Here is a 24,237-nt window from a genome sequence, read left to right as displayed (position 1 = left end):
GACTTTTCAATATATAAATTAGTTTATTTTCATTTAGATATAAAAGTTATAAATACAATTAATGTAAAACAGTATCTGATAAAGACCACTGAATCAGTTCTTCTGTCTGCATAATTTGACTGAGAGGCCATGACAGGATCATTTGATGTCAACAAATAGCTTGAAGAGCCACTGCTGACAAGCCTAATTAAGTAAAGGGATGCTACTGTGGCCTTCTGAGCACACAGAAAATCATCTTGAATCACAAGTTAGCATTCTACCTTCAGGCCACTCCAAAATAACGTAAGGCAATTTCTATCACACATTCCTACTCAGAAAAATAATCAGACAGGTACACAAACTGACTTCCTTTTATGGATGGGCAGAGAGAATGCAGAACCATCAGCCAAGACTTCAGAAGAGCACAGCTGGAAAACACTGCCAAGTCTCATCCTCAGCCTGATGAGCAGGAAGTACACAAAGGCACAAAACAGATCCATCAGCATTCAAGTTCTCTTCACCGACTGCATTTCTGAAGATCATCTCAAGAAAATATCTCAGTTGTTACTGAAAAATGGTCATCTGAGAGATACAAGAGCCAGACTTCTCAGCCTCAGTTCATATTTTACAGTTACATACAGCGTTTACACATGATTACGATCATTATTCTTTCTGGCAGTATCAGAAAACGTCTTGACAAAGTTTTGTTAATTTGAAAGAGCAAGTGATATCTACCACTGCAAAGACTCCAGAGACCAAAAGCAATATATCTGCTCTTTGCAGCTTGAAACAGACTTAGTCTGCTGACAAGGACAATATCCAAAGCTGGAGAACACCTAATTCTTGTCTCAGTAGAGGGACAGACTTTTCCAAGACCATCGTGAATATGTGTAATAGGCAAGAAGCGGGCAAGTAACCATTCTCTGCTTCAGTACACAGAAGATGTGTGCACTGAGGCCTCCAGGTCACACTGTGCTGCCATCCACTCTGATGAGTTAAGGCCACATGAATCAAGAAGTGTTCCATGCTGTGACACAGTCTCCACACTGTACATCCAGTATGAAAATTGCAAAGCCTCGCGGTACAATTACATGAAACTTACCTTTGCCTTTGAAAATACCTGTAATCTCTTTTTGAGGTAACTCCTTCTTACAGTCAGGTTAAAATTATTTCTATAAAATCTACTTTAATATGTCATGCCTTGAGATAATCTCATGTTAAAAAAAATAAAATTGGTCACAAACTTATACCTAAAAACATAGCAAATTTCATCAACAATGGGGAAATTAAGAATTATTTCAGATCAGTTTACAGTCTAGATTCAATCAGAGCACTGCTTTTCAGAAGTGGTACTGTATATTGTTACAATACTATCTTCTGCCAAATTTAGTAATTTTCTATCATCTCTTCCATCTCATTTTTCACATGGTTAAAAGTATCAGAAGTAGCAATGCATATAATATCACCAACTGAAAAGGGAGTGTTTGAGATTTGATTGTTCTTCATTTGGTAAAAAGACTGTCAAGGGATAGACAATAATTAGAATACTGAAAGGGAAATGGAGTATCAGTCTTAGCAGACAATCATTCCACAGAGTAAAAGTGTTGTATGAGAGCCAATGTCTAATTCCAGCTGTTCTCTTTTTTTCTGTATTAATCTGATTAGGAACTCTTGAGTAGCATCATCTCCCAGGCTTTGTGGAATCTTCAAGGTAAACTAACACTTAGCCATTATTTTTCTAATCCTAGCTGCAAGAAGTTCCAACTAGTGGGCTTAGCCCACTCTCATGCAGCATCTGTAAACAAGGATTCTAAAAGCAGAATCAACACCAATGACAGAAACATCACCTAGATTTCTTGTTCTTCCACAATCTGTACAGAGGCTGCCCCCAAGGTGGTCCACTGTCAACTCCCGCAATGCTCTGAAGGTTGGAATTGGTTTTCTTACAAGCCTGCAGAAGTCTGTCCTCCATATCCCTTCCAATATCCTCTTCATTGCCACACCTGGAACTCTTACAAGATGTAGGGGTGGGAATGAGTTCCATGTTTCAAGTCTGTTGTCCCTCATTCACAGACCAATTTACTATCAAAGCTGGAGAGTCCAATAGCAAAGGCCTGAAGAGCACAGAGAGGGTAATTATAGTCCAGAGTGAACACATCTTCTGCTACACGACCAAACTGCATCACGATGTAGTCAGCTGGGGAGAGAAGACATTCAGAGATGAACAATTTCACAGTGAAGCAAAAGAAAAAAAACAAACAACAACAACAACAACAAAAAAACCTCCAAACAAAACCCAACCACAAAAACCCCACACATCTGGCAGTCCCAAATACATGTGGTTGGTGTATCCATCCTTTCCCACCAGAATGGCCTTGGAATCTGTCCTCTAGAGTAACTGTGCTATTCTAGAGATTACTTTTCTTCTCAGAACCAAAGCTCAAACCATTCCTTCGTATCTTGAAGGTGCTGTATTAAACTTTTCCTTTCACTTCAGGAAGCTTTCATTTGCACCCTCTATTGCAGCAGTTATGGACAGCAGTGTCTGCATCCACCCCAGAAAAAAGGAGGACTTACATAATTTTTCCTGACAACTCAGAAGTCCCCAGTAATCCTGAGCTAAATTCCTTTACCCAGTTTCCCTCCTCTAGGAAAGTGTCCTACTCCTCCCAACCCTCATGAAATAAATTAGGTTCTCCCTTTTTGAGTAAGTCCCACACACTCTCCACCAGACTCTTACGGTCATTGTCATGGACAATCTGGAAGTTCTTCACTGAGGCCTGAGTGACCCTCCCATGGAAGTTCAAAACATAGGATTGAGTATCATCATTCCAGACTGGAGCCTTGTTGTGCAACTCAATAAGGTTCTCTAAATTTTTGTTTTGCCATTTTGACAGCAGACCCTCATGCTCCTGTTCAGAAGAAAGAAATATATTTATCATATTTGGAATGGCTCTGCCTTTGAGTACCACCTCTCTCATGTGTGCACTCTGTCACTTAAAGGTCATTCCCTGTTTAATGAAACACAATGACATCACTTAAACCCACTCCTACTGAATACTTTCTGCAAGTACCAGGAAGATACTTTCATAGACTCCCAGTCCAAGCATTCCTTTTCACTCAATAAAGTAAAAAGAGTGATAGGGAAGGAAGTCTGTGTACAGGAAAGGGAGCAATTCAGAGTCCACAGATAATTGTTGTCCTGCTGGCATGAATCCCTTCTGAGTCTCATACTCTTTCTCTGATCCTGTTGCATCCAGTTTCCATTTCTAACATTCTACACTCTGAAATAAAAGACAATAATCTACAATTAACTGCACAATGCCAAGCCCTGAAGTGCTTCAGTAGAAAGTCCAAAGGCTGCAGCAGGATGTGAGGTTAAATGTCATCCTATTGGGTCTAATGAGTGATGCAGTGTGAAAACCAGAGAGAAAGAAAACAGAAAAGATACAAAGAGGAAGTAAAACAGCACATTAAATTTGACAAACAATGAATTACAAGGAGATTCAGGTTGTAGTGAAACATGACATATGATTTCATTTTAAAAGTTCTGCAACAAATAAAATCCAAACTATATATGCTAAAACTCTGAAGAAAGAGTATCCAAGCTTAAGCTACTAACAGGAAAAAATGCTCAGAAAACAACCTGTTGTGGAGGTCTGACTGATAGGGCTATAGTATGTGCTTCAGTATTGTGCAAAGATACCATAGTGGATTTTTGAGGATAACCTAAATAAAACTTCCTGTTCGGTTTAGTTATTTTTTAACTTTATCTCTATTTACTTTTTAAAGATGTAAACCAAACCCCTGAGAACTGGCACCAACAAAGTGAAATTAGATTTAGGGGAGAAAAGTATAGGCAGGGCCACAGGACCATTACTGTACTAATGGGGGAGATGGCAACACCAACTGAAAGACAATGAATAAATGACCATTTCCAGATACAATTTTTCTGACCATTCACAAGAATTAAATCTCTTTTCTGGGCTCTCATGACTCAATTTCCATTCTTGAAGATTTTTGTCTCTGACCTCAGGAAATACATTCTTGTCCTACTCATATGACCACACCTTTCAGTCGGTGCCTCTTCTTTCTTTTGGTCTTCTGTCACCAGACATAAAACCCACATTAAGGGAACCTAACAATTTTCATCACACACCTTAACATACCTTCAGATACTGTTCTGTAAGCTTTTAGCTGTAACGCCCCTTATATGAGAAATCCTCACTAAATAGTCACAATGAAACTCAGTCCTTCTCCTCATCCTTCCTTCCCCATCAAGAATCCTCCTTTTCTGCTACTCCTACAAAAAAGCCAACAGCATTCTGATCAAAAAAGTATCTATTCTCTTGCTACTGCACCAGCAGTACCTTATCTGTCTATTACCTATCTGTTGCAATCCACATCCTGGCTAAGAATGCAAGCTCCTGGGAGAAGCATGTCCTGTGTTCATCCAACCCTCAGCACAACAGGGTCCCACCATGAGGGTGGCTTGTATGTGCAACAGCAACAACATAGAGATCAGTAAATAATATTTAGGCTGACCAAAGGACCCGTAAGGATACAAACACTGTAAAAGGCAAGAACAAATTATTAACACATTTAGGCTACACTGTATTTACTCTCCAGGAGACTTGATAAAGCCCTGGCTACTAAAAACCCTGATTGTCAGTAACAGCCAGGCCTCTACAGGGAAGTTTTGACCTCTTCCTTCAATCTGAAACATGACCAAACTTCATAACTCACATTTCGTGGACGGATTGGAATTCGCTTATGATTCATGTTCATTCCTGGAATGATCACGGACATTTTTCTGGGACCCTTAAATCCTAAGATATTAGTTTCCTGAAAGACAAGGAAAGCCTTTATTTTCAGTAAATTAGATACTTCACCTCAAAGAAGGAAAGACAGCAAAACTGAACTTGTATCCCCATTTGTATTAGTTTTTAGAGTTGTGCTGGCTACAACTCTAGGAGCAGTTATCTAACTGCAACTGTGTTTAATCACTGAGAACTGCTTTCTCTCCCTTTCTCATTTAGAGAAAGGTGTTAGGAGATATACATGGTGTTAACTAATTTGGAGTGCATTTCTTAGCCTACTGAAACATTTACAACAAAATAGACAAGTGCATAAGTTTTTTGCATCTGAGGCAATAATGAGTTGAAAACTTGCTAGTGAACAAGCTTAAGTATGATAAAAGGCAAAATACCTTTGACTTGAGTTTATGTTGTCTATATATCTCCAGTTAATCTATCCATCTGAACAATGAATGACATTTTTCTTCAGGTGTTGTTATTTGTGTTTAAGAACACACCTACAATTTTCTCTCAAATCATACCGGTTTATAAATGTTTAAGAACAGACCCTGGAAGGGAAGTATTCAGCAACTATCCAAGCTTCAATCTTAAATCAAGCAGATTCTTCCAGAGTACTGAAGGAGACTGCTCCAAGTGGATTGAGTACAAAGAGCAAAGGAAAAAAGTCCTGGTACTCTCCAACTGTTCATTTAACGGTATCAGCCAAAATCCAAGGGTATATTTAAAATGTTCTCTAACAATGTCAGTGATAACCTTTAAAATTTCCAAAGACCAGTTAAAAAGCCAGAATCTTTTAGAAGTACTGAATTGATTGACAGAAGTGATACAGCTTCTCCTCACACATAAATGCATTTTGCAGACACAGACAAAGGTCTTTGGAGCTGCAACTTCTATTACTTCACTTCAAAAAAATCTAGGGACATGTATAAGAATGAGGGTACTGATTTTATTAATATTTAAACTCTACAAACTCTTTGTAGGTAAAAGTTCAGAATTCTGAAAAGCTGACTTTATATTAACTGGCTATGCTATTCTAACGCCTTGCTGTGTCCAGCTAGGTAGGAAACTGAAGAATACTATGTACAAAGAAAATATCTAGTGATACTTCTATAAACAGGCTAGTACTGGAATTATCACATCAATTTTTTCCCAAGTGCCATTAAGATCAAGAGCAAAAGCAAAAAAATTGAGATGCTGCTCCAGTAGGCTAATGCAGCTTTAAGCTTCCATTACCATACCTGTGAGTAAAGTAAAAATCCTTCCACTTGACAGCCATTGCTTTGTAGAGAACCTCAAATTTTACTCAAACTGTAGGACTGGAATATGAAACAATGTGACATGAGAACTCTCATGTAATTCTATAGTATCCACAAGTGCTTCCTCACTCTGAGTCCTATACTGAGGTGATTCACAAAAGCAGAAGTCTCTAAAACAGAGCTAGTGAATCACAATTTACCTTGGAACCACATCTTTACCACCAACAAGCTGCTACTGAAATAATGCCAACTCCCTCCTATCCCTCAAAATGCTTTTGGTTCTCCAAAAACTAATTCTGCTTCACAGGGTCTTCCCAGTTCCTTCTCAGGGTCTACCAGATACCAGCTGGGCACAAGGCAGTTCCTGCTGTGGCTGGCTCCATGTAAATGATGTGCTGACTGGCCACACACTGAATAGGTCAGATAAGAAGGTCAAAAGGATGTTAGTTTGGGTGTTTCTCCCACTCCTGGCTTTGATTTTTTTTTTTCATTAAACTTGTAAGAATTTATCTGTGAGCCCTCTGCCCCTCGTTGTATCTGGTTGAAATTGGTCACTTGGTTCCAAAGTTAAGTGGAGGAGGCTGGCAGCAGCACGATTTTGCAAGCTGTGTTTCCTCGGTAACCAGGCACAAAGAAAGGGGCAAAAAGGGAGAGGCAGTACTTACATAACAAATAGCTGCAAGCTCCTGTCTTGTATGAGCCTTTTCCACTAGACTTTGTGCCTTGACTGGGTTAACTCCATGGTCATAGACTGTAAATTTGGTTCCCATGAGGTTTGACCTAATGTCAGTTTATGGAAAAACACAGAAAGAGAGGCATCAGTAGAAAGTTTTGTCATCTTCTGAAGGTATTTGTACAGCACAGCAAAACCACGGGTGTCCTGCCATCTGAATCTTCCTGTTGCCAGCTCAGTAAGGAGCTTCCATGACGTGCCCATGGTGAGCCTGTAACCTATCCCGGAAAAGCACCTAGACAATTTCTTCTCTGAGTTGCCACAGTCCATGGTAATGCTGAAGAAGGCTGCCAACCCAAGTGAACAGAGATTACATTGAGCAGAACAACCTAAGTTCGTTCTCTCTGAATTTATAACAGATTGCAAGTCATAACCACAACTCAATTAAAATTAAAAACCTATCTCAACTGTCTATAGTTTTAATCTATGGTTCTCACCTGAGTTTTCCAATGAAACTTTCCCCTTTCCGAGATAAATCAGTTGGGTCAACTGATATGAGGTAATTGGATGTTTTGCTCTTCTTTCTTTTTCTCCCCGCAAGAAGGAATGTCTGAAAATACAAAACTTTGATCAAGACTGTACTTTGTAAGAATGCAGAGGCATTGCTATCCAAACTGTTTATCTCTCCATTTCCCATTTGCATTCCCTTCTTTGTTCTGTGTTAATATTACTGTCTCCACAATTTTGTTCTCTTCCAAAGCGGCCAGCCTGAAATCCTATCCCTCCACCAGCTCACTTGGCAGTCTATATTTAATGCAACTGTCTGTTCTAGTCTCACCTCCTTTTCTTCTGAAGCAACTCAGTCTTCCTCCTCTTTTTTGACATTTAACATTTTCATACTTTTTCAATTTAATCTTTCACTGCATTATGACTCCTTAGTACCTTGGCCAAATATAAGCCATCCTCATCTGCATTGATGCATCTCCTCAGCTACTGGTTTCTTACCAGAAGCTCTCCCTTGCACCAAAAATATTCTGTGGTAGGCATACAATAGCCAAGATAATGTGTGCTGCTTCCAATACCTTTTTGTTGTCATCCCTTTCCAGATGCATGTAGTAAGTAGGGAAGAGCCCCCGGTCCATTCCCTTTTTATCTCTAGTGATTCGACACTTGACACTAATTCCACGGGGTGCAGGGCGCAAGGCAAAATCCTCCAAGTTCTCTACTTCTCCCAGCTGTGCTTCTGCCTGAGGGGATGGACTACAGGAAGCACCTGTTTCCTGTGGGAAGAAGCATCATATTAGCAAATTAATATTAGATTAGAGTCTGGTATTCCACAAGAAAATACTGGTTTGTTGAAACATAAGATACCATGTCTGCAGAAGATACTGGGGAAAGGAAGGCTAAACAAGATACCACCTGTGTTTCCTCAGAAGAAAGCAGCTGAAGGTTTTACTCTGAAGAAAGACAAGGGTCTCCAAGGGGAAAAGAGAAAAAGTACCCATTAAGCAGACATGAGTGATTTATTAGAAAGGGGGAAATAGGATGAGATGCTGAAAATAATTTAAGCAAACAACCTCTTTGCTGTTAGAACTTCAAATGCTGTGGAAAATAAAACAGTATGATAAAGCAGGACTGATGGATGCTGCAGTAAGACAGGCTGGGATTTTGTGACTGAAATGAGTGCTGAGATTATGTTGGTTCAGAACAGTAGCAGAGATGGAGTAAGCTGCTGGTGGAACCATATCAACTAAACGTTGGAAGAGCCTTAGAACAATGTGTACAGTCAGGATAGGGTCATCAAAGGAATTAGCATTCTAATGGAAATCTGGTACAGGTCATTAAAGTAATTTTTTCTTAGAGGTAGCTGTATTCTGTGAATTGTAGCACCCAAGAGATTCCTCTTTGACTGGGCCTTCGAGATGAAGTTGCAGGTTTATCCCCATTAATAGCTACAGCCAGTAGGAAACCTGAGTGAATAGCACAGACACACATACATAGATTGGAAATTCACTAGAGGGTCTCACCCCTTCCCCCCCTTCAGCACCCACCACCCTGTATCTCCAGCAGTTTGCACCCACAGCCTAGTGTCCCAAGAAGCTGACACCCAGACGTCCTACACTACTCCCCTACTAGTGCGGAGCAACATACATACAGTCCCCTCACAAATACACTCAGACAGGTCTTTCCCACAGCATGGACTTTGAAGGGTGTCCAGCACCCATGCTCAAACCCCACGGCCTTTATTTGGTCTAGCTCAGACCCTAGGTCTTCCTGATGCTGGTCTCTTCCAACTCACTGACTAGTCCAGCACATAATTTGTCAACGTATGTATGTATATATGTATGTGTATCTCTCACACACACAAAACACGTTCACACGAGAAATAGTTACAAGTGGAGTTTCAGAAGAGAGTGGGACATGCTGAAGTAATCAAGGCACAAGGCTTGGGCAGATAATCATACTGTTTTCCAGTTGTTGACACATATCTGATGCCTTTTACCCCCTTTAATCCCTGTCTTTCCACACTTATTACTCCCTGATCCACCTTGATACCTTTCTTTTCCCTCTTAAATTCCTTCCCCCAAACATCCCACATAAAGTTTGTCCAATCCCATCACTCTCTGTTCCATTCCAAAAATTCTGTTCCCCTTTGCATCCCACAATAAATGCTATAAATCTTCAGGAAGAAATCCCTCCTATATTTGCATGGCATTTCAGAGCTTCTCTGAGTCATTCTGGTGAATTGTGCAGAGACAATGGCCCAGTCTGTCTCCTTTAAGGGTAATAGTGCTGACTCACTGTGTTCCCCTATTCACTGATTAGGCTCCTTAGGATCTTCCACCCACAATTGTTCCTTTGATCATTGCTATGTCTTTATGTTTAACTCAATGTCCCTTCAGTCAGATAACCTGACAATCTTGACCTTCCCTCTGCTCTCAGGGAATAATACTGCTGGCTACTGTACTTGCAGCTACTATATTTTAAGCCAGTGCTCCAGGGCTTAGCACTAAAATCAAGCGTGTGCCTAGTGCTTATAAGAAATGGATTTCAAGACACTTACTGCAAAAGACTTCTCGCTGGATGCAGAACTAGGCCTCTCAGATTCAGGGTATGGTGAATGAGATACTGGTCTCTTACTAGCTTCTTCCTCTTCTGTGTCCTCCTCATCAAAATTCAAACTGCCTGAAATTCCTGTCAGAACACAAGATCAAACATAATCTCTGAAAGAAGGTGTCATGAGTTCATGGCATCACTAATTCATATATGACTCTTGAATACCTATTCACACTCAATTGCTGTTATTTCAACTGCTGATTTTCTTCATGTGCTATATCACTTCCTGAGCCTTGTAATTCAAATTCCTACTGATATTTTGCATCAGTCACTGTGCAGATGATCAAGCAGCTGTCAGGCCTTTATTAATATGGATTTTACATGATATTCCATGACGTAAACATATTGCTTAGTTTATGTTGTCATCGAATTAATTTTGCCTATTTTTATGCAAAAAAGTCCTCCGTGTCTTAAGAACAACAATAAAAGGAAATCCAGATCAATATGCTGACACCTATCCTGTAAGTTGGACTCTCTAGAGTTTACATCCTTTACCATTACCCCTTAGTCTCACGCACACTGAAACAGAATATGCCAATTTTGCAGTAAGAGCCCCTCCTGTTCTTACATCAGCACCAAAAACTCAGGTCCATAAATACTAATAACGACTTGAGTACTAAAACTGAAGCACAGACTGAGAAGTTTCAGGACGTCTTTAATCTTAACCTAAGCATAGCCATGTAGAGATGACTGTGGGTATATAACTAAAATAACTGCATAAAAACATTTAAAAAGAGCCTCTGTACACATCACTGTTTGGTGTGTCCTTCCACTTGGAACTGCATCATCAATTGGACATTAGGAAGAAGTTCTTCACAGAAAGGGTGATTGGGCATTAGGAAGGGCTTCCCAGGGAAGTGGTGGAGCCACCATCCCTGGAGGTGTTTAAGGAAAGACTGGATGTGGCACTCAGTGCCATTGTCTAGGTGACAAGGTGGTGCTAGGTCATACGTTGGACTCGATGACCTCAAAGGTCTTTTCCAACCAAATAGATTCTGTGATTCTGAGATTTTTTCTGTGATTCTTTTATTTAATTTGGCTGTAGAAAGGAAATGTACATAAAGCATTACAGAAAATGAACACAGTCAGCCTGCTAAACGGAATCATTTTCTGAGAACAAATATTATAACAATGCTCTGAAATGGCACTGCAGAGAAGGGGCACTGATGGAAGTCTCAGATAAAACAGAAAAATCCAGTCTTAACAACCTGTCAGTAAACTTCCCAAAGGACGTTTAGGAAGAGGAAAGGCGTTGACCCCTAGTACTCCAGCCAATTTCAAAATTCACTGTTTATATTCTACCTCCACTAATTTCCCTTGAAGTTACTGGATATTTTCTCCTGTTTCCTTTTCTAACTCTTGTGTAATGTTGCTATCTGTAGGTAAGCAGCTGTGGCATCTGACAACTGGATGAGAATACCTCTGTATGTGATAGTACCTCAATACATGCAGTGTACTGGAAACATTCTGGGAGACAAGCTCTGCAAAATAAAAACAAGCTCTATACTAAATTAAACACTAACCATTATTTTGCTGCAAAATGCTTAGGCTGCATGCAACAAAAAGAGGTTTCCTGTAGTACTGTCAGCAACTTAAGATACTTGGCAGACAGAGCTTGACACTCCACTAGGAAATTACTCAATGGGATATAACTATTGAATATGTAACTCAAAAACTGCTGATTGTGACAGCCTCTGACTCAGAAAAAAACACCTTTCCTGTTAGTCTCCTGAAGAGTTAAATCATGGCATTTACTGAAGGGTCCTGCTGTTGTGAAAATATTCAAGCATTTTACCAAGATATAACATATCTGGAATAAAAATACCCCAAACTTTACCAAAATGTGGTATATCATTTTGTCAGCAATTTCCTTGGAAAGACCAGAAATTATACAGCACATTGAGAAACCCTTAAAATATACCTGGTATGGTTCGAATAATATCAGGAAAAGGAACTGCAGCTCTGCACTTCCACATGCAGTAGAATCTACTAGCTCTTTTAAAAGTGATATCCTGCAGACATTTATTTCATGATTCCTCATTTTTTAATGACACTGAAATAAAGTTATAAAAGAAGAGCACCAAAAAAGACATTTGCCCATTATTAACTCTTACCTCGTTTCTGTAATATTTCTTGCAGATCTGGTTTGCCTGCTGTGTCTGTTGCAGCCTCTCCCTCATTTTCCTTATCTGCATTGTCTTCTGGTTTGGTAGATCCAGCAGACAGAGTTTGGAGCTTGGTCCCCAAATCCTGCACTTCCGATTTCAGGAAAGCAGCTGGTCCATCAATGCCTGCAGACCAAAATGAAACAGAATTCTAAAGTCTGCTTTTCATGGCCAAAGATACATCCCAGGATGGTGGCTCTTTTCATCTTCCCTTCCTCTAGAATCCCTTTAAAGTACTGAAATACACTTGTTCAGTTTTTGTCAGAAGGCTTGGGAGGAATCAGACCTGACTCTGGTACAGACTGCCTATTACTTTAAACGTATCAGTTATCAGTTTCTCCCTATTTAAATCTAGTGATCGTGTCTACCTTTCTACAAGGGCTTAAGCAATTAAAACAAGTTATATTTGTCATGCACATTGATAGTTTTCAATTTATTTACAGGCATCTCCCTTATTTTTTTTTCCTTCTTCTTGTTTGTTCGGTCCTGTGCCAGTGGGTACTCTACAGTGAGCATCACAAATCAATTCGATAAAAGCATCTATAGCCGTAGACAGAAAAAAAACCCTATCTTTTGGTTAGAATGAAATGTCCATTTTTAAACCATTGAACACAGCTGTGTACCACACCTTCCAACTGGTGGAGGCATCTTGATGTCAGGGTCTGGCATAACTCTTTAATATGTAGCACACAATCCAGCTTTGGATTTCTTGTTTTCCCACTGTTTTCCTTCTTAAAACTTTACTGCTTTATCTAGGCATTGTATTTCTGACAGGTTTACTGCTGTTATCACTTATTAACAGGATTTGTTTGCAGTGAGGAAGCCTCAGAACTATGGAAGGTAGTGAGTGAGCAGTTAAGCTTTCGTTTGAGTATTACTGAAGACTTCTACCTTACAAGTTATACCAATCTTATCTCTCATTCTCTTCCTGACTTGAAAGTGTCTTTTAACAGAAGCTTTCTTATACCTGATTTTAAACACATAAATGCTACCATAAACATCACCACTTTCCTTCCTATGATCCCGAAAGGCATTTGGTGAAAAAGAAAAATATTCAAGAGAGAAGGGACAACATAGTTCCAAATGTGATCTTCAAACCAGATAATAGCCATTTGTTTGGGGGTTTAAAATTCTACTGAGCCTATTAATTTGCTATCAGTACAATGCTTGTATTATAACACCCTGCAATAACACACATCTCAAAGCCTTAGAATGTTTCCCATTACTTTCTTGATAGACTCATGGGATGCTGGGTCTCATAAACAACATCCTGACACTTCCACTGGAATGTAAGGGTTTCATTGCTGCTCTTTTTATCTCCTTGTGACATGGGAGTCTTAAGGCTCTCCCTACTGCATTTCTTTTCACTTCTAAAAGAATGGTCACTATTTTAGTGTAATGTTTTGAGGCCACCAAGTTACTGCCTTTGGCCCTGATAGCACTTTGTGCTTTTCACTTTGTGGACCACTATAGCTTGTTTGTCATGTTTCAGTTGTCTCAATGAAGCCCACAGAAAACAACAGGTGAAGTAAAAACCATCAAGAACCTAACATAGTGCTTGTTTATCATTCAGTCATATGCAATCTTGAGATGGAGTATGCCATGACACCATAAGGAAAAGTACAAGCAATCACTATTGAATTCTTTTCTTTTCTTTATCTTACACCTTCAGAAGATTTTCTTACTTTGGATTCATATATCCCTACCTTTATAGAAGTTCCCAGCCCATTTCTGCAGTTCTTCTAGCCTAACCCAGGGAAGAGATTACTCAAGGGCACGTGAGGATTTCCAGCTGTCACAAAAATCAAGGTGAGATTTTTGTTTGCTTTTGCAGTCTAGTATTGCTCAACCATACTGTACTACAGTTCAACTTCTGCATAAAAAAAGGTATGAAATCAATCTTATCACTTGACCCCTACCACAGCAACGTAGGTGCTCATCTGTGGCATAATGCATGCACTGGGATTTTGGGGAACATTGTTGCAATCAGGTTGATTATTTACCATGTAAAACAACATCACTGTGGACAGGGGTAGGAGTTTCTACTAAAGGAGTCTGCTCCTCGCACCCTTTGGGCTTTGACCTACGCAGCTTGGCCTCAGGATTTGGCTGTACCATCAGCGGATCGAGACGTTTCTTCCTCTGCTTCTTCTCTAGAAGGGCTCTCTGTGGAATAAAAAAAAGCAGGAAACAGATGGGTAACCACACCTAGAGAGTCAGAATCCATGCCTCAGCCATTGGCAATGACACGTCCCTGATCAGAATCTCAAATAAACCTGAAATATTCTTGCAATCTCTTACAAAAATCCTAGACACAGATATCACTGTGGTTTTGGAGCAAAATACTGCCTTTGATTCTCCATGAGAGTTTGACATGGACACCTACTTATTTTCTGACCTGTCTTGAGACTACCAGTTAAATCCCTTCACCCAGTCTAAACTGCAGCAGTCCTTAACACAAATAGACAAAGTCATCCATAATCCAGTATGAAACAGTCAGGACTTGCAAAGGAAAAGGTTTTTGTCTCAAAAGCTATCATTTTATAGGGAGAACTTAAAACAAATAGCTCCCAGAAATCAATGCTGAGAGATAAGACTTAAAGGGGAGAGACAAATAAATAACAGTAATTATAACAAGAACGATCCACTAAAACCAAATTTCATCTATCTTGCAAAATTTTTCCATATAATTCAGGACTGAAAGGAAAGACTGGTAAGTCCAAATGCTAAAAAATAAAACATTACTTCTCCAAGATACATATACATTTGATATTTATGATTTCTTACTCAATGAGAATAGAAATAACTTCTAGACTTAAATCAGGGCAAAAAGGAGCATGGTGCCATTTTAAAGACAGACATGCTTAGTCCTTAAAAACAAAGATGATGCAGAAGGAAAAATCATATTCTAATATTCTGCACCATTACACAAACAATGTGCAAGCTCCTTATAGTAGATGCAGTTTATCCATGACTGCTGCTTAGGTACCTGAACACCCCTGAAAGTTGTTTTTGATGACAGAAACCATTTCTCCATCAAATTATTTTCAGTCTCAATGCACCCACCAGACAAACAATTCATCAGTACCAACAATTCAATCCACTTGAGACATAGACATCTTTGGAGCCCTTTCCTCTCCCATTATTCTTTTTCTCTTGTTGGCTCTTTCCACTCCTATTAGTCTTTTTATCTCAAGTGAGATTAGTTTCTCAGGCAACCTCTCCCCAAGGAATTCCAACACAACTCAGCCCTTGATTCTTTATTCTGGTTTTTTTTTTACTTATCTAAAAGAAAAAAAAAAAAAACCAAAAACCCAACCACCCAAAACCCAAACAAAACCAAACAAAACCTCAAATCCAACACACAATCAAACAAACAAACACAACAAAAAACTTGAAACAAAATTACTTTCTCTATTTAAATTCAGAATTACCCTTCGAAGAATGGACTGCAATACAGGTAGTGTGTGCTATTGCAGAATTATTTGCAAGGATTATCCTGCAGACCAAAAATTACATAGAATTCCAAAGAGATTATCATACTGGTCTAGAATAAGAAAATAAAAATAAGCAGTAAATTTAAATTCTTAGAAGTTGCTAATTACGAATGTGTTTTCTAGGAAGGTAGTCAAACCTTTCAGAAGAATTTATATTGGTTTGTGTTGCTTATTTATTTTTTTAATTAATGCTGAGGAAAAGAAAAAAAATGTCATGATAAGTTTATAATTCTCCAAAAGAGAGAGGAAAAACAAGAATCAAAACATTATACTTAGAATAAGGATTTGAGAAAAATTGTTGTCAAGGCTTCTCTACTTGACAAATAGGCAAGAAAAAAGAAAAAAAAAAAACCCAAAAAACAAAACAACAAAAAACCCCTAACAACAACAAAACAAAAAAACTAAAACCAGCAAAACAGACATACCCTAAAGGCAGTAAGAAAATAAGATAAATATACAGCTACTGTTAGAATGCAAAACTGAGTTTGGGATCAACATAGGATATAATAATTTCAATCATTATTTAGTGGATTATTCCATTAGATATGTTTTTTTAAAACATTTCACTGCTCACCAGCCTAAATTTTAATTATTATTATCATACATTGTGTTACATCAAACCAATCCAATAGGATCAGCTTATATTAAAACAAAGTTTACTGCTGGTAGATGTGACTGAAATTCTTCCTTTCTTGAAAGAACCTCAGGATAATCAAAGTGACAAAACTTGATAGTAATTTAATTTTTCTTTAAAAGGCTTCTCTTTACTACTTTGCTTACTGCGATGCAAAAAATATCTGCAAGTCCACTGCAGGACAGCAAATAGTAGTTCATTTTCTCTCCATACGGTGGCAGAGCAGCCTGCCCTTCAGTACCATGTATTCCCGGCCATATTCCACTAAGGAAGTAGAAAAAGGAAACGGCTTTTTGTTTCATTTTGTCTACTAATTAGCTTTTCCTCCAGCTCTGTGTTACAGTAAAAATTCATGTAATATTACTACATAACATGTAGATAATTCATGAACAGAACACACAATCCATTAAATAAGCAACAGATACTAATTATCGTGATTTGTTCAGGATTTTGTGAACTCCACGCGTTAAATACTTTCAGAAACACCACAGAAAACCATAACATCAGAATATAGGATGACTAGAGGATCACAAAGCTCCTGTTCAAATGAGCTTTCAAAAAATCAGATGAGAATATCTAGTGGACTACTAAGACAACTTAGTTTAGTGTTCTCTTTCTCCAGCTGTGATGTCAGGAAGATGATACACAGCAAAGTTCCAACCACTCCAGCTTTGACGGTGCAATCCTGCGCTATTTATTAGTTGGTATAGTCCTAACCCTAGTAGGCCATGCAGGATGGATCCTAGCTGTTCCAAGGGAGCATCCTCTCCTCTTCCAGCTGCCCCTGAGCTCACGCTGGGGCAGCAGTGACGATGCCAGTGATGGTGGCATCAGTGCAACTCCACGCCAAGAGTAACGCACCACACCAGGTGCATTCAGAGACACGCCAGGCTTCGTGCTCTCCCTGCACAGCGAGATGGCAGCATTGCACTCGGAGCTGCAGATGCCTCAGAAGACTCAAAAATCTTCCACTAATGAGGAAATAAGCACTGCCTGAGCAACCACATGCTCTTGCCTCAAGGAAAAGGCAGTAGTCCAGGAGAAAAAAGCATCCTGGCAGGCACAGCTGGCCCACAGATGGATCTTGATGTCATGCACTATTATAAATAATATTTTACTGCAATTACAGTGTTTCCAAACCCATCATAAAGATGGATGCACAGGCATGTCTCTGCTATGGCTTACTACAGATTCTGTGTATGACCAGAGATTCTATACATGATCCTGCCGGATTAAAACATTTTGCATTTTTTTAGATTCCATTTCCTATAAATGTTTATGACTAATTAATCAAGCAGGGCATCAGCTACAACCAGCAGCAAGTCCATATTTGGTAGTGATTTCTTATTGACCTCTGTTTCTTCAGAAGGCACAGTACTATTCATGTAAAAGTAGACTTTAAAAGTTAATATTCACACCTAATTATAAAATCCTAAATTAGATACTGTTAGCACTTCTCAACAAATCTCATTTGCAAAGGGCAGGATGTTAAAATATATTTAGTGAAATTTTCTAGCTGTTGCTTTTGCAGATGATTGCAATCTCAACCATATCCAAGAAAGATGGAAACAAATTAGCAAAAGGGAACTAATTATTCAAACTGACCTCTTCACAATGCAACTGACAGCTGCTCTGAGGGAATTCCACCCAGCCCAGAGGTTTTATTTTGGAGGAATAGCCATGCATCCCCATCGCAAGGCCTGACACTAAGCAAACACTGATTGCAGTACCCAGCACTAGGAGACAGTGATTATTACCAGCCTATGACCCAAGACCAGTCCTGAAACGGACCCTGAGGTTCGTCACCAAGCAGTCAGACCACCCTTAATTTTGGAACTTCTTACCAAATGGCATTTGACACTAAGTGCTCTTTTATAAATTATTTGAATTAATTCTATTTTTTAATAAATTGTTTGTTTGTTTCTAAACAAGTGTCACTTTCTAGTCTACAGATAAAGGACTATCCTATCTTCCACATATATAGCCAAAGACAAATTTTACCTCTTGACTCTGAAGTGTTTTAGGTAAGTGCCTATAGACCCAGATAATGTTGGTATTAAATTTAGTGTCTGAAGTCCGAGCTTGACAAACTCGGACTACAAATAATGCCCAAGTTCTTGTAAAGAGGTTTATTACCCACTGCAACAGTTCCCTGAAGACTGCTGTGTCTGGATTTAAAGATTGTCAGCTGAGAAAGCGCCTTCCTAAAAACTATAATTTGAACAAGATGAGTTAAATGCAAGACAGCGATCTGTGGTCCATGTGAAATGGCCAGCTAGAGAATCGTAACAGTCTCGTATCTTCTAATCTATTTATAAGCATTTGAAATTTCACAGAGAAAAAAATATTAAGGATGGATACTTTATTGCTTTGAAGAACATGGTAATACAAGCATCCAGCAAACAGCACTTCAAAAACTGAGACCTACAGCCTAATAATTGACCCATGCTTGGCTGTAAATATTTTCATTGTAGGAAACAAAAAGAGGTCGAAAGAGGCTGGAAATCCTTCTCAACAAGAGTGTTAAAGAGATCATTCTATAGGTTGGTGAAACTGTTCCTTTGATGCCTAAAATGGGTAATTGCCTGCAGTCTTCCTGTCTATTGATTTATTCCTGCACTCTAGCGACTCAATCCCAATGGAATAAGAGAACATATGAAAAATAAATTTATCGAACACACCAAGTCTACAAGCCATGGCAAGGTTGACTTGAACTAACAAAAACTATGAAAATCTTCAAAGTTCTTTCAACCACCCATTTTTAGCACTTCACCCCCATTTCTCAAGTCTCTAGAGGGCTGTTTGATTTCCTATACTTATTTCTACTAGCTTCAGCACTATCATTTACCTGATTCTGTAGTTTCAGCTGTCGTAGTTTCATGCTTTCATCCTCAAAGATGCTGCGAAACCAAAATAGGCAAATTAATTAATTATTGCTATTAAACAGTTTGCATTACAAGAGCATAGGATATTCTCAGACAACAACTTCACCATCAAGTCTTAAAAATGCCTATTACACATTACTTCCATCTCACAAGAAGACCAAGACACAAGGTATTAAAAATAAAACATACTTCACATTCTGTCATAAATAAGACTGAACTCTAGTTTAGTCCCCTTACTAAACCATTCTGGAAAGATTTTGAAAGCACCAAAGGCTTCATCACTGGTAGATGGATTACAAACCTCTATTGAGGTGGGGCTAGGAGACAATTACACCTAAAGGCTTAAAGCAATTCAGATCGATTCAGTAAAGCCCCTGCTCCTTCAAAGGATACCCGATTCTAAATTAACTCAGTTTTGTCCTGGAGTCAAACCTAAATCATTTTCTCTTCCTGCCAGACATTCTAGAACTACTGTTAATACCTGAGAGAATCTGTACTTACAACAGCTGACATTAATTCCTAAAGGTAAAAAAATAATGATTTCCCTATTTCAGTATTTTATAGATAACCTTCATAAGAACTCTAATTTTTTGTTCTAAGTTGTGTTTCATGTAGACTTCCTATTTCCTTTTGTATGATAATGAATTATTACATAAAATGCAATTTAGAGCAGTTAACCCCACAAAGGGGAAATGTTAATTGACTATTAAGCACATATTCTGATGACCACAGTTGTGCTCTTTCCTTCAAAACAGCTTTGACAAAGACCTCTCCGGAAGTGAGAAAGCACCAGGAAGAAGATACTTAATGTGGGAAACAGACAAACATTATATATTTTATTAATAGCATGCAGAAAAGCAGGGCAAGCCACAATTTCAATTTAAACAGGAAATTCTCTGGTCTAGGTATCCATAAATGTCCAATGACGTGAAGTCATGAGCTGGCAGCCAGTGCTGAATATAACCCTAACAAGGAAAACCAGAGATGGAGAGAGACAGACAGAGGAGAGGTGGGGTTTCTGCAAAACACATGCCATGGAAATTGGATTACAGCACACAGAGCTAAGGAGAGAAGAAAAGCCTCAGAGTCCCCTTATCCCCTAGCAAACCCACATTTGACTCAACTTCAGGCAAGCAGATGACAGATCAGAGGTCCTTAAAGACAGACTACCCCAGACAACACACGCTCTGCTCTGGAAGGTTGAAATATGCAGAAAGAGTTCTGTATATACACATCATATATAACAACTTATGTACTCTAAAACTGACTAATTGTCCAACTAGGAGTATTTTAAAGCAAGTTATGACTGCCATTGCTTTTTTATTCCACAGTTTCCTTATTTCTATACTTTCTTTTCCTAATGCATTTGAAGTGTCACATAACAGGTCTAAGACCCTGAAAAACATCGTTTCTAAAAACTGATGTTACTCCTCACACAGGCCTGTAATACATAGTGTCTTGGATTCAAAGGCAATGGAGGGCCTAGAAAAGTTAGTGTCCTTCTTGAATAGAGGTGCAGAGCTTTTGTGCATCCCCAAAGCAACAGTTACAGTAATGCAGTCATCTTCACTTGAAAACAGCCACAACTCAAGAAAGAAACAAGCAGAAGCACACCTACTACTACACATCTACTGAGTGCAGCACAATATACAACAGTTGTCACATGAAACTTCAGCATAAAAGGTGACATGCTTATTCTTTATAGCATAGGTGATGGAAAAGGCCATCTTTAGCAAAGTTTGAAAAACAACTGAAAGTTCCACTTAAAATATTCATGACAAAAAAAAAAAAAGAGAAAACAACAGGGAAGGGGAATATTCCTTTTCTTCTCATACACCTACTGACTTAAGAAATTGATGACATTTGTTAACCGCAATCGAGAGTTTGTTATAAAGCAATCTATGTATCTGCAATGAACAGCAGATTTACAGACAAGTTCTGAGGGACACCATAAAGGTGTCCTGTGCAGATACAAGCTGCTGTCAGTGGTTTTGTTGCTTTTCCTAACAGAAAATGTATCCCCAAACAATTTGAGTCTCTTCTTCAGAAAATCGAAAGAAATAAACAATACCACTTTAGGAAATAAGTTTACAGGGTTTCCCTTCTACCTGGAAGATGACAAAGTGCCAAAATGGTAGGACTCACATACATACCTTGTGGAAATCTTCAGTGAAAATTATTTACTTCGTATATTAAATTGCTTTCTACCCAGACTGAAATAAAGTTACATAATGTAACAGGAGCATAACACAGACTACACAGTGCTTCCACTCTGGCCACTTAAATGACACTCAAACAAAGATTCTAACAGGGCACAGAGCTTGATAAAGCAAAAAGACAACAAAGTGTTCTCTCTTACAATTTAAACACAGACCAAAATTGCCGAGTAGCAGGCAAAACAAAACGAAAGAAACCATCAATGCTTTCCATTTTAAAGTGCAAGGATTCACACAAGCAGTATAATAAAAAACTAAAGTCATGAGCAATGTGGCACTATAAATAGTAGCTTAAGAGCACCAATTTCACACTATTTTTATTTACTGCTCCTGCAACCTTTCTTCGAGCACTTCGTCATTATGAAAGTGTAACATAATAACCAGTCAGAAAAAAGCTTCCCACACTTCAAACCTTTTTCTACCCCCCACAGCAGGGCTGGCGTTATTACAACCTTTAACAGGAAAAGGCTACGCCAGAGTCCCTCCCACAGCTGACCACTAAGGAATGTAAGTGGTGTCCTAATCCAGCTGCAGGCTTCAAACAGGAATCCTTCTTCAGCTAGACTGACAACACAGATCAGTGCTCTTTGGACATGCCCACACCAAACCATCGTGCTCTTTGCCTTGTTGTTCTGTTTGAAGGGTTTATATGCAATAATAAGAATTAAATATCCATCAGGAACAGGAAAAAGAAGCAGAATTTCCACAGCTACACCACCACAGCTCAAAACAGGGAAAAAATCCCAACCACCAAACCAGTTGCCCATTTACCTTTGATAAATAAGAACTGAAAATTTTCAAGCAGTCTGTAACAATGTCCTCTCCCCAACCACTGCAGCACGAGACCCTGCCCACAGACCCCACTGCTACACTTGCCAGAATCCACCTACAATCCAACTGGAGCTGCATTACAGGTAACAGACACATGCCATAGAGAAAGGAAAAATTACCCAGAACCTAACATACAAGGAAAGACTACTGATAATCCAGGATACAGAATAAAAATGAGAGTTGAAAAGCACCTATTTAATAAAACATGGCAAATGGCAAGACGCAAAGGGGTTCACAGATTTGACACAGACCAACATGGAGCAAAAAGTTTTATTTTCAACTGGTAGCATCTCAAATTCCTACTGAAATCAGAATCAGCCTGGTTTTCCTTTCATAATCAGAAATTAAAGTGTTGTAACAGGGGCATGCAACGAACTTATTATAAATGTATTTGGTCTTTCCTAACCATTTTCAGAATAGTAAACAACCACAATGAAGACATAACTCACTAATTATTTAACAGATATTCATATATGCAATTGAAGCTTCCTTTTTGTGTAGTTTATTTTCCTTTCTGTAAAAAAGGCACACTACATCTGTTGACAGTTCTTTCAGAATGGACATATTTTCCAATAACACTGAAATTTTGGCATTACAAACTGTGGATAGGCAGAGTTAACACTCTCATTGTTTTCATTGCAGCTTGTCTGTGTTCCTGAATATGCTGTACTTGAAAAAAAAAAACCAAACCAACCAAAATACTTACGTTCTAAGCACTTGGCAATAATTACCATTGAATCAGCCAAACACAAACTCACAGTATAATCCAACTCTGAGAATAATGAAAAACCCTGATATTAAAGCAGAACGTAGAAAAGCAATCCACCAGCCTGAAAATGTTCTTCCATTCTGCCCAAGGTCCACACAAGAGAAAGGACTCTGAAGAATTTGTTCAGCAGAAAGCTGAACAAATTGCCCAAGGACTGGAAAGTGCACCTCTTAGCAAGATTTCAATGCATTCTACAGTTTATTCAAGACAAAATCAATGCACTCCACTGTATTACATGGATTTGAGGGTACAAATGACATTGATGAGAGAGAAGACAATAAAATCCAGACATAAATAACTGAAGCTAAACAAATTCAGACTGCAAATAATTTTTTTATTTAACACTGTGACTAATTAACCATTAGGATAACTCATGGAGCTGAGGATTTTCAACAGCAAACAGCAGGTTTTAATCAAGCTTGAATATTATTTTACGTTAAAAGTTGTTGTTGTAGACTAAGGCTATGGTTTGCCTCCTATTTCAGGCATGGTTATCCCAGATGGGAGAGCTAAGCATTCTTCTTTCAAGTTATTTCAATTAAATCCCCTTTATATACTGACTATTGAAGCTAAAAGGAGGCAAAAAAAGAAAAAAAAGATTGTCTTTATCATGGACTAGTTTTGAAAGGAATTGACTGGCTGCAGTTGTGAATGAGAGGCAATAAGCAGAGAAAGGAAGAAAAGCCACAGGAAAGAGCAGCCTGTAGAGACAAAATGTTCTGCATGACTGAGAATTTACTGGAAAGACAGATTTGAAATACATTAAACAAAGGAAAACACCATGATAGTTTTCCCTGCATTCAACAAAATGTACATTCTTCATATTCCACTATAGAAATACTGTACTCAGTTTCTCCTCCTAAACAAACAACGTAGCAAAGCCTTGAAGACTTAAAACTTTCCCAGATAAGCCAAATCTATCCTGCAATTCAATTAGCTGAAGGTTTGGTAAAGAAAAAGTAAGGTTGGCTGCCTCTTTCAGGAGGAAGGTCAGACTAGCTGCCAGAAACAGACCCCACTCCAACCTTAAATGAAAATCTGACCCAAGAGAAGGAAAGATAGAACAGTTAAAAGGCAAAACAAGCTAAGTATCTTTATAGCACATACCAGCACTCTATATGCACTCAAATCTTGGTGAGAAAAACTTAGGAAATTTTACCTGTTTGTGCACAGCTCTAGGAAGGTATTAAAGTTTCAGATCGCCCATAGTTGGGCAGGGAGATTCAGGGAAAGTGTTCAGCAGAAACTTCCAGGTCATTTTAAAGTGAACTAGATCTTGAGTTTACTGTGCCTTGTTGCAAACAAGCTTGATAATTTTGTATCAGTCTGACGAAGAAATCCTTTTAATAAACAGTCTTTTGATACTAGTGGGAATATGAACCTATATATTAATAATCA

At 38.7% G+C, this 24,237-nt stretch overlaps 1 protein-coding gene across 1 annotated transcript in view; it reads right to left on the bottom strand.

Moving 5' to 3' along the window:
• TULP3 (TUB like protein 3) overlaps nucleotides 1-24,237 on the bottom strand; it is a 32,339-nt gene continuing 8,102 nt past the window's right edge. Inside the window, exons 2-11 of the mRNA XM_042024287.1 lie at nucleotides 18,987-19,038; nucleotides 14,011-14,173; nucleotides 11,957-12,133; nucleotides 9,790-9,920; nucleotides 7,808-8,005; nucleotides 7,223-7,335; nucleotides 6,718-6,832; nucleotides 4,726-4,824; nucleotides 2,720-2,891; nucleotides 1-2,176 (exon numbers count right to left, since the gene is read on the bottom strand). Of these exons, the coding sequence (XP_041880221.1) occupies nucleotides 2,043-2,176; nucleotides 2,720-2,891; nucleotides 4,726-4,824; nucleotides 6,718-6,832; nucleotides 7,223-7,335; nucleotides 7,808-8,005; nucleotides 9,790-9,920; nucleotides 11,957-12,133; nucleotides 14,011-14,173; nucleotides 18,987-19,038 (1,354 nt within the window). The 3' untranslated portion in view covers nucleotides 1-2,042. The remainder of the gene's footprint in view (nucleotides 2,177-2,719; nucleotides 2,892-4,725; nucleotides 4,825-6,717; nucleotides 6,833-7,222; nucleotides 7,336-7,807; nucleotides 8,006-9,789; nucleotides 9,921-11,956; nucleotides 12,134-14,010; nucleotides 14,174-18,986; nucleotides 19,039-24,237) is intronic.

Source organism: Corvus kubaryi, unplaced genomic scaffold, assembly GCF_017639235.1.
Source record: "Corvus kubaryi isolate FWS band 111438036 unplaced genomic scaffold, C.kubaryi_AGA036_p1.0 37260, whole genome shotgun sequence".
Taxonomy (NCBI): domain Eukaryota; kingdom Metazoa; phylum Chordata; class Aves; order Passeriformes; family Corvidae; genus Corvus; species Corvus kubaryi.
Note: the sequence above shows the minus strand (reverse complement) of the source record. Positions and strands in the feature narration are given on the sequence as shown.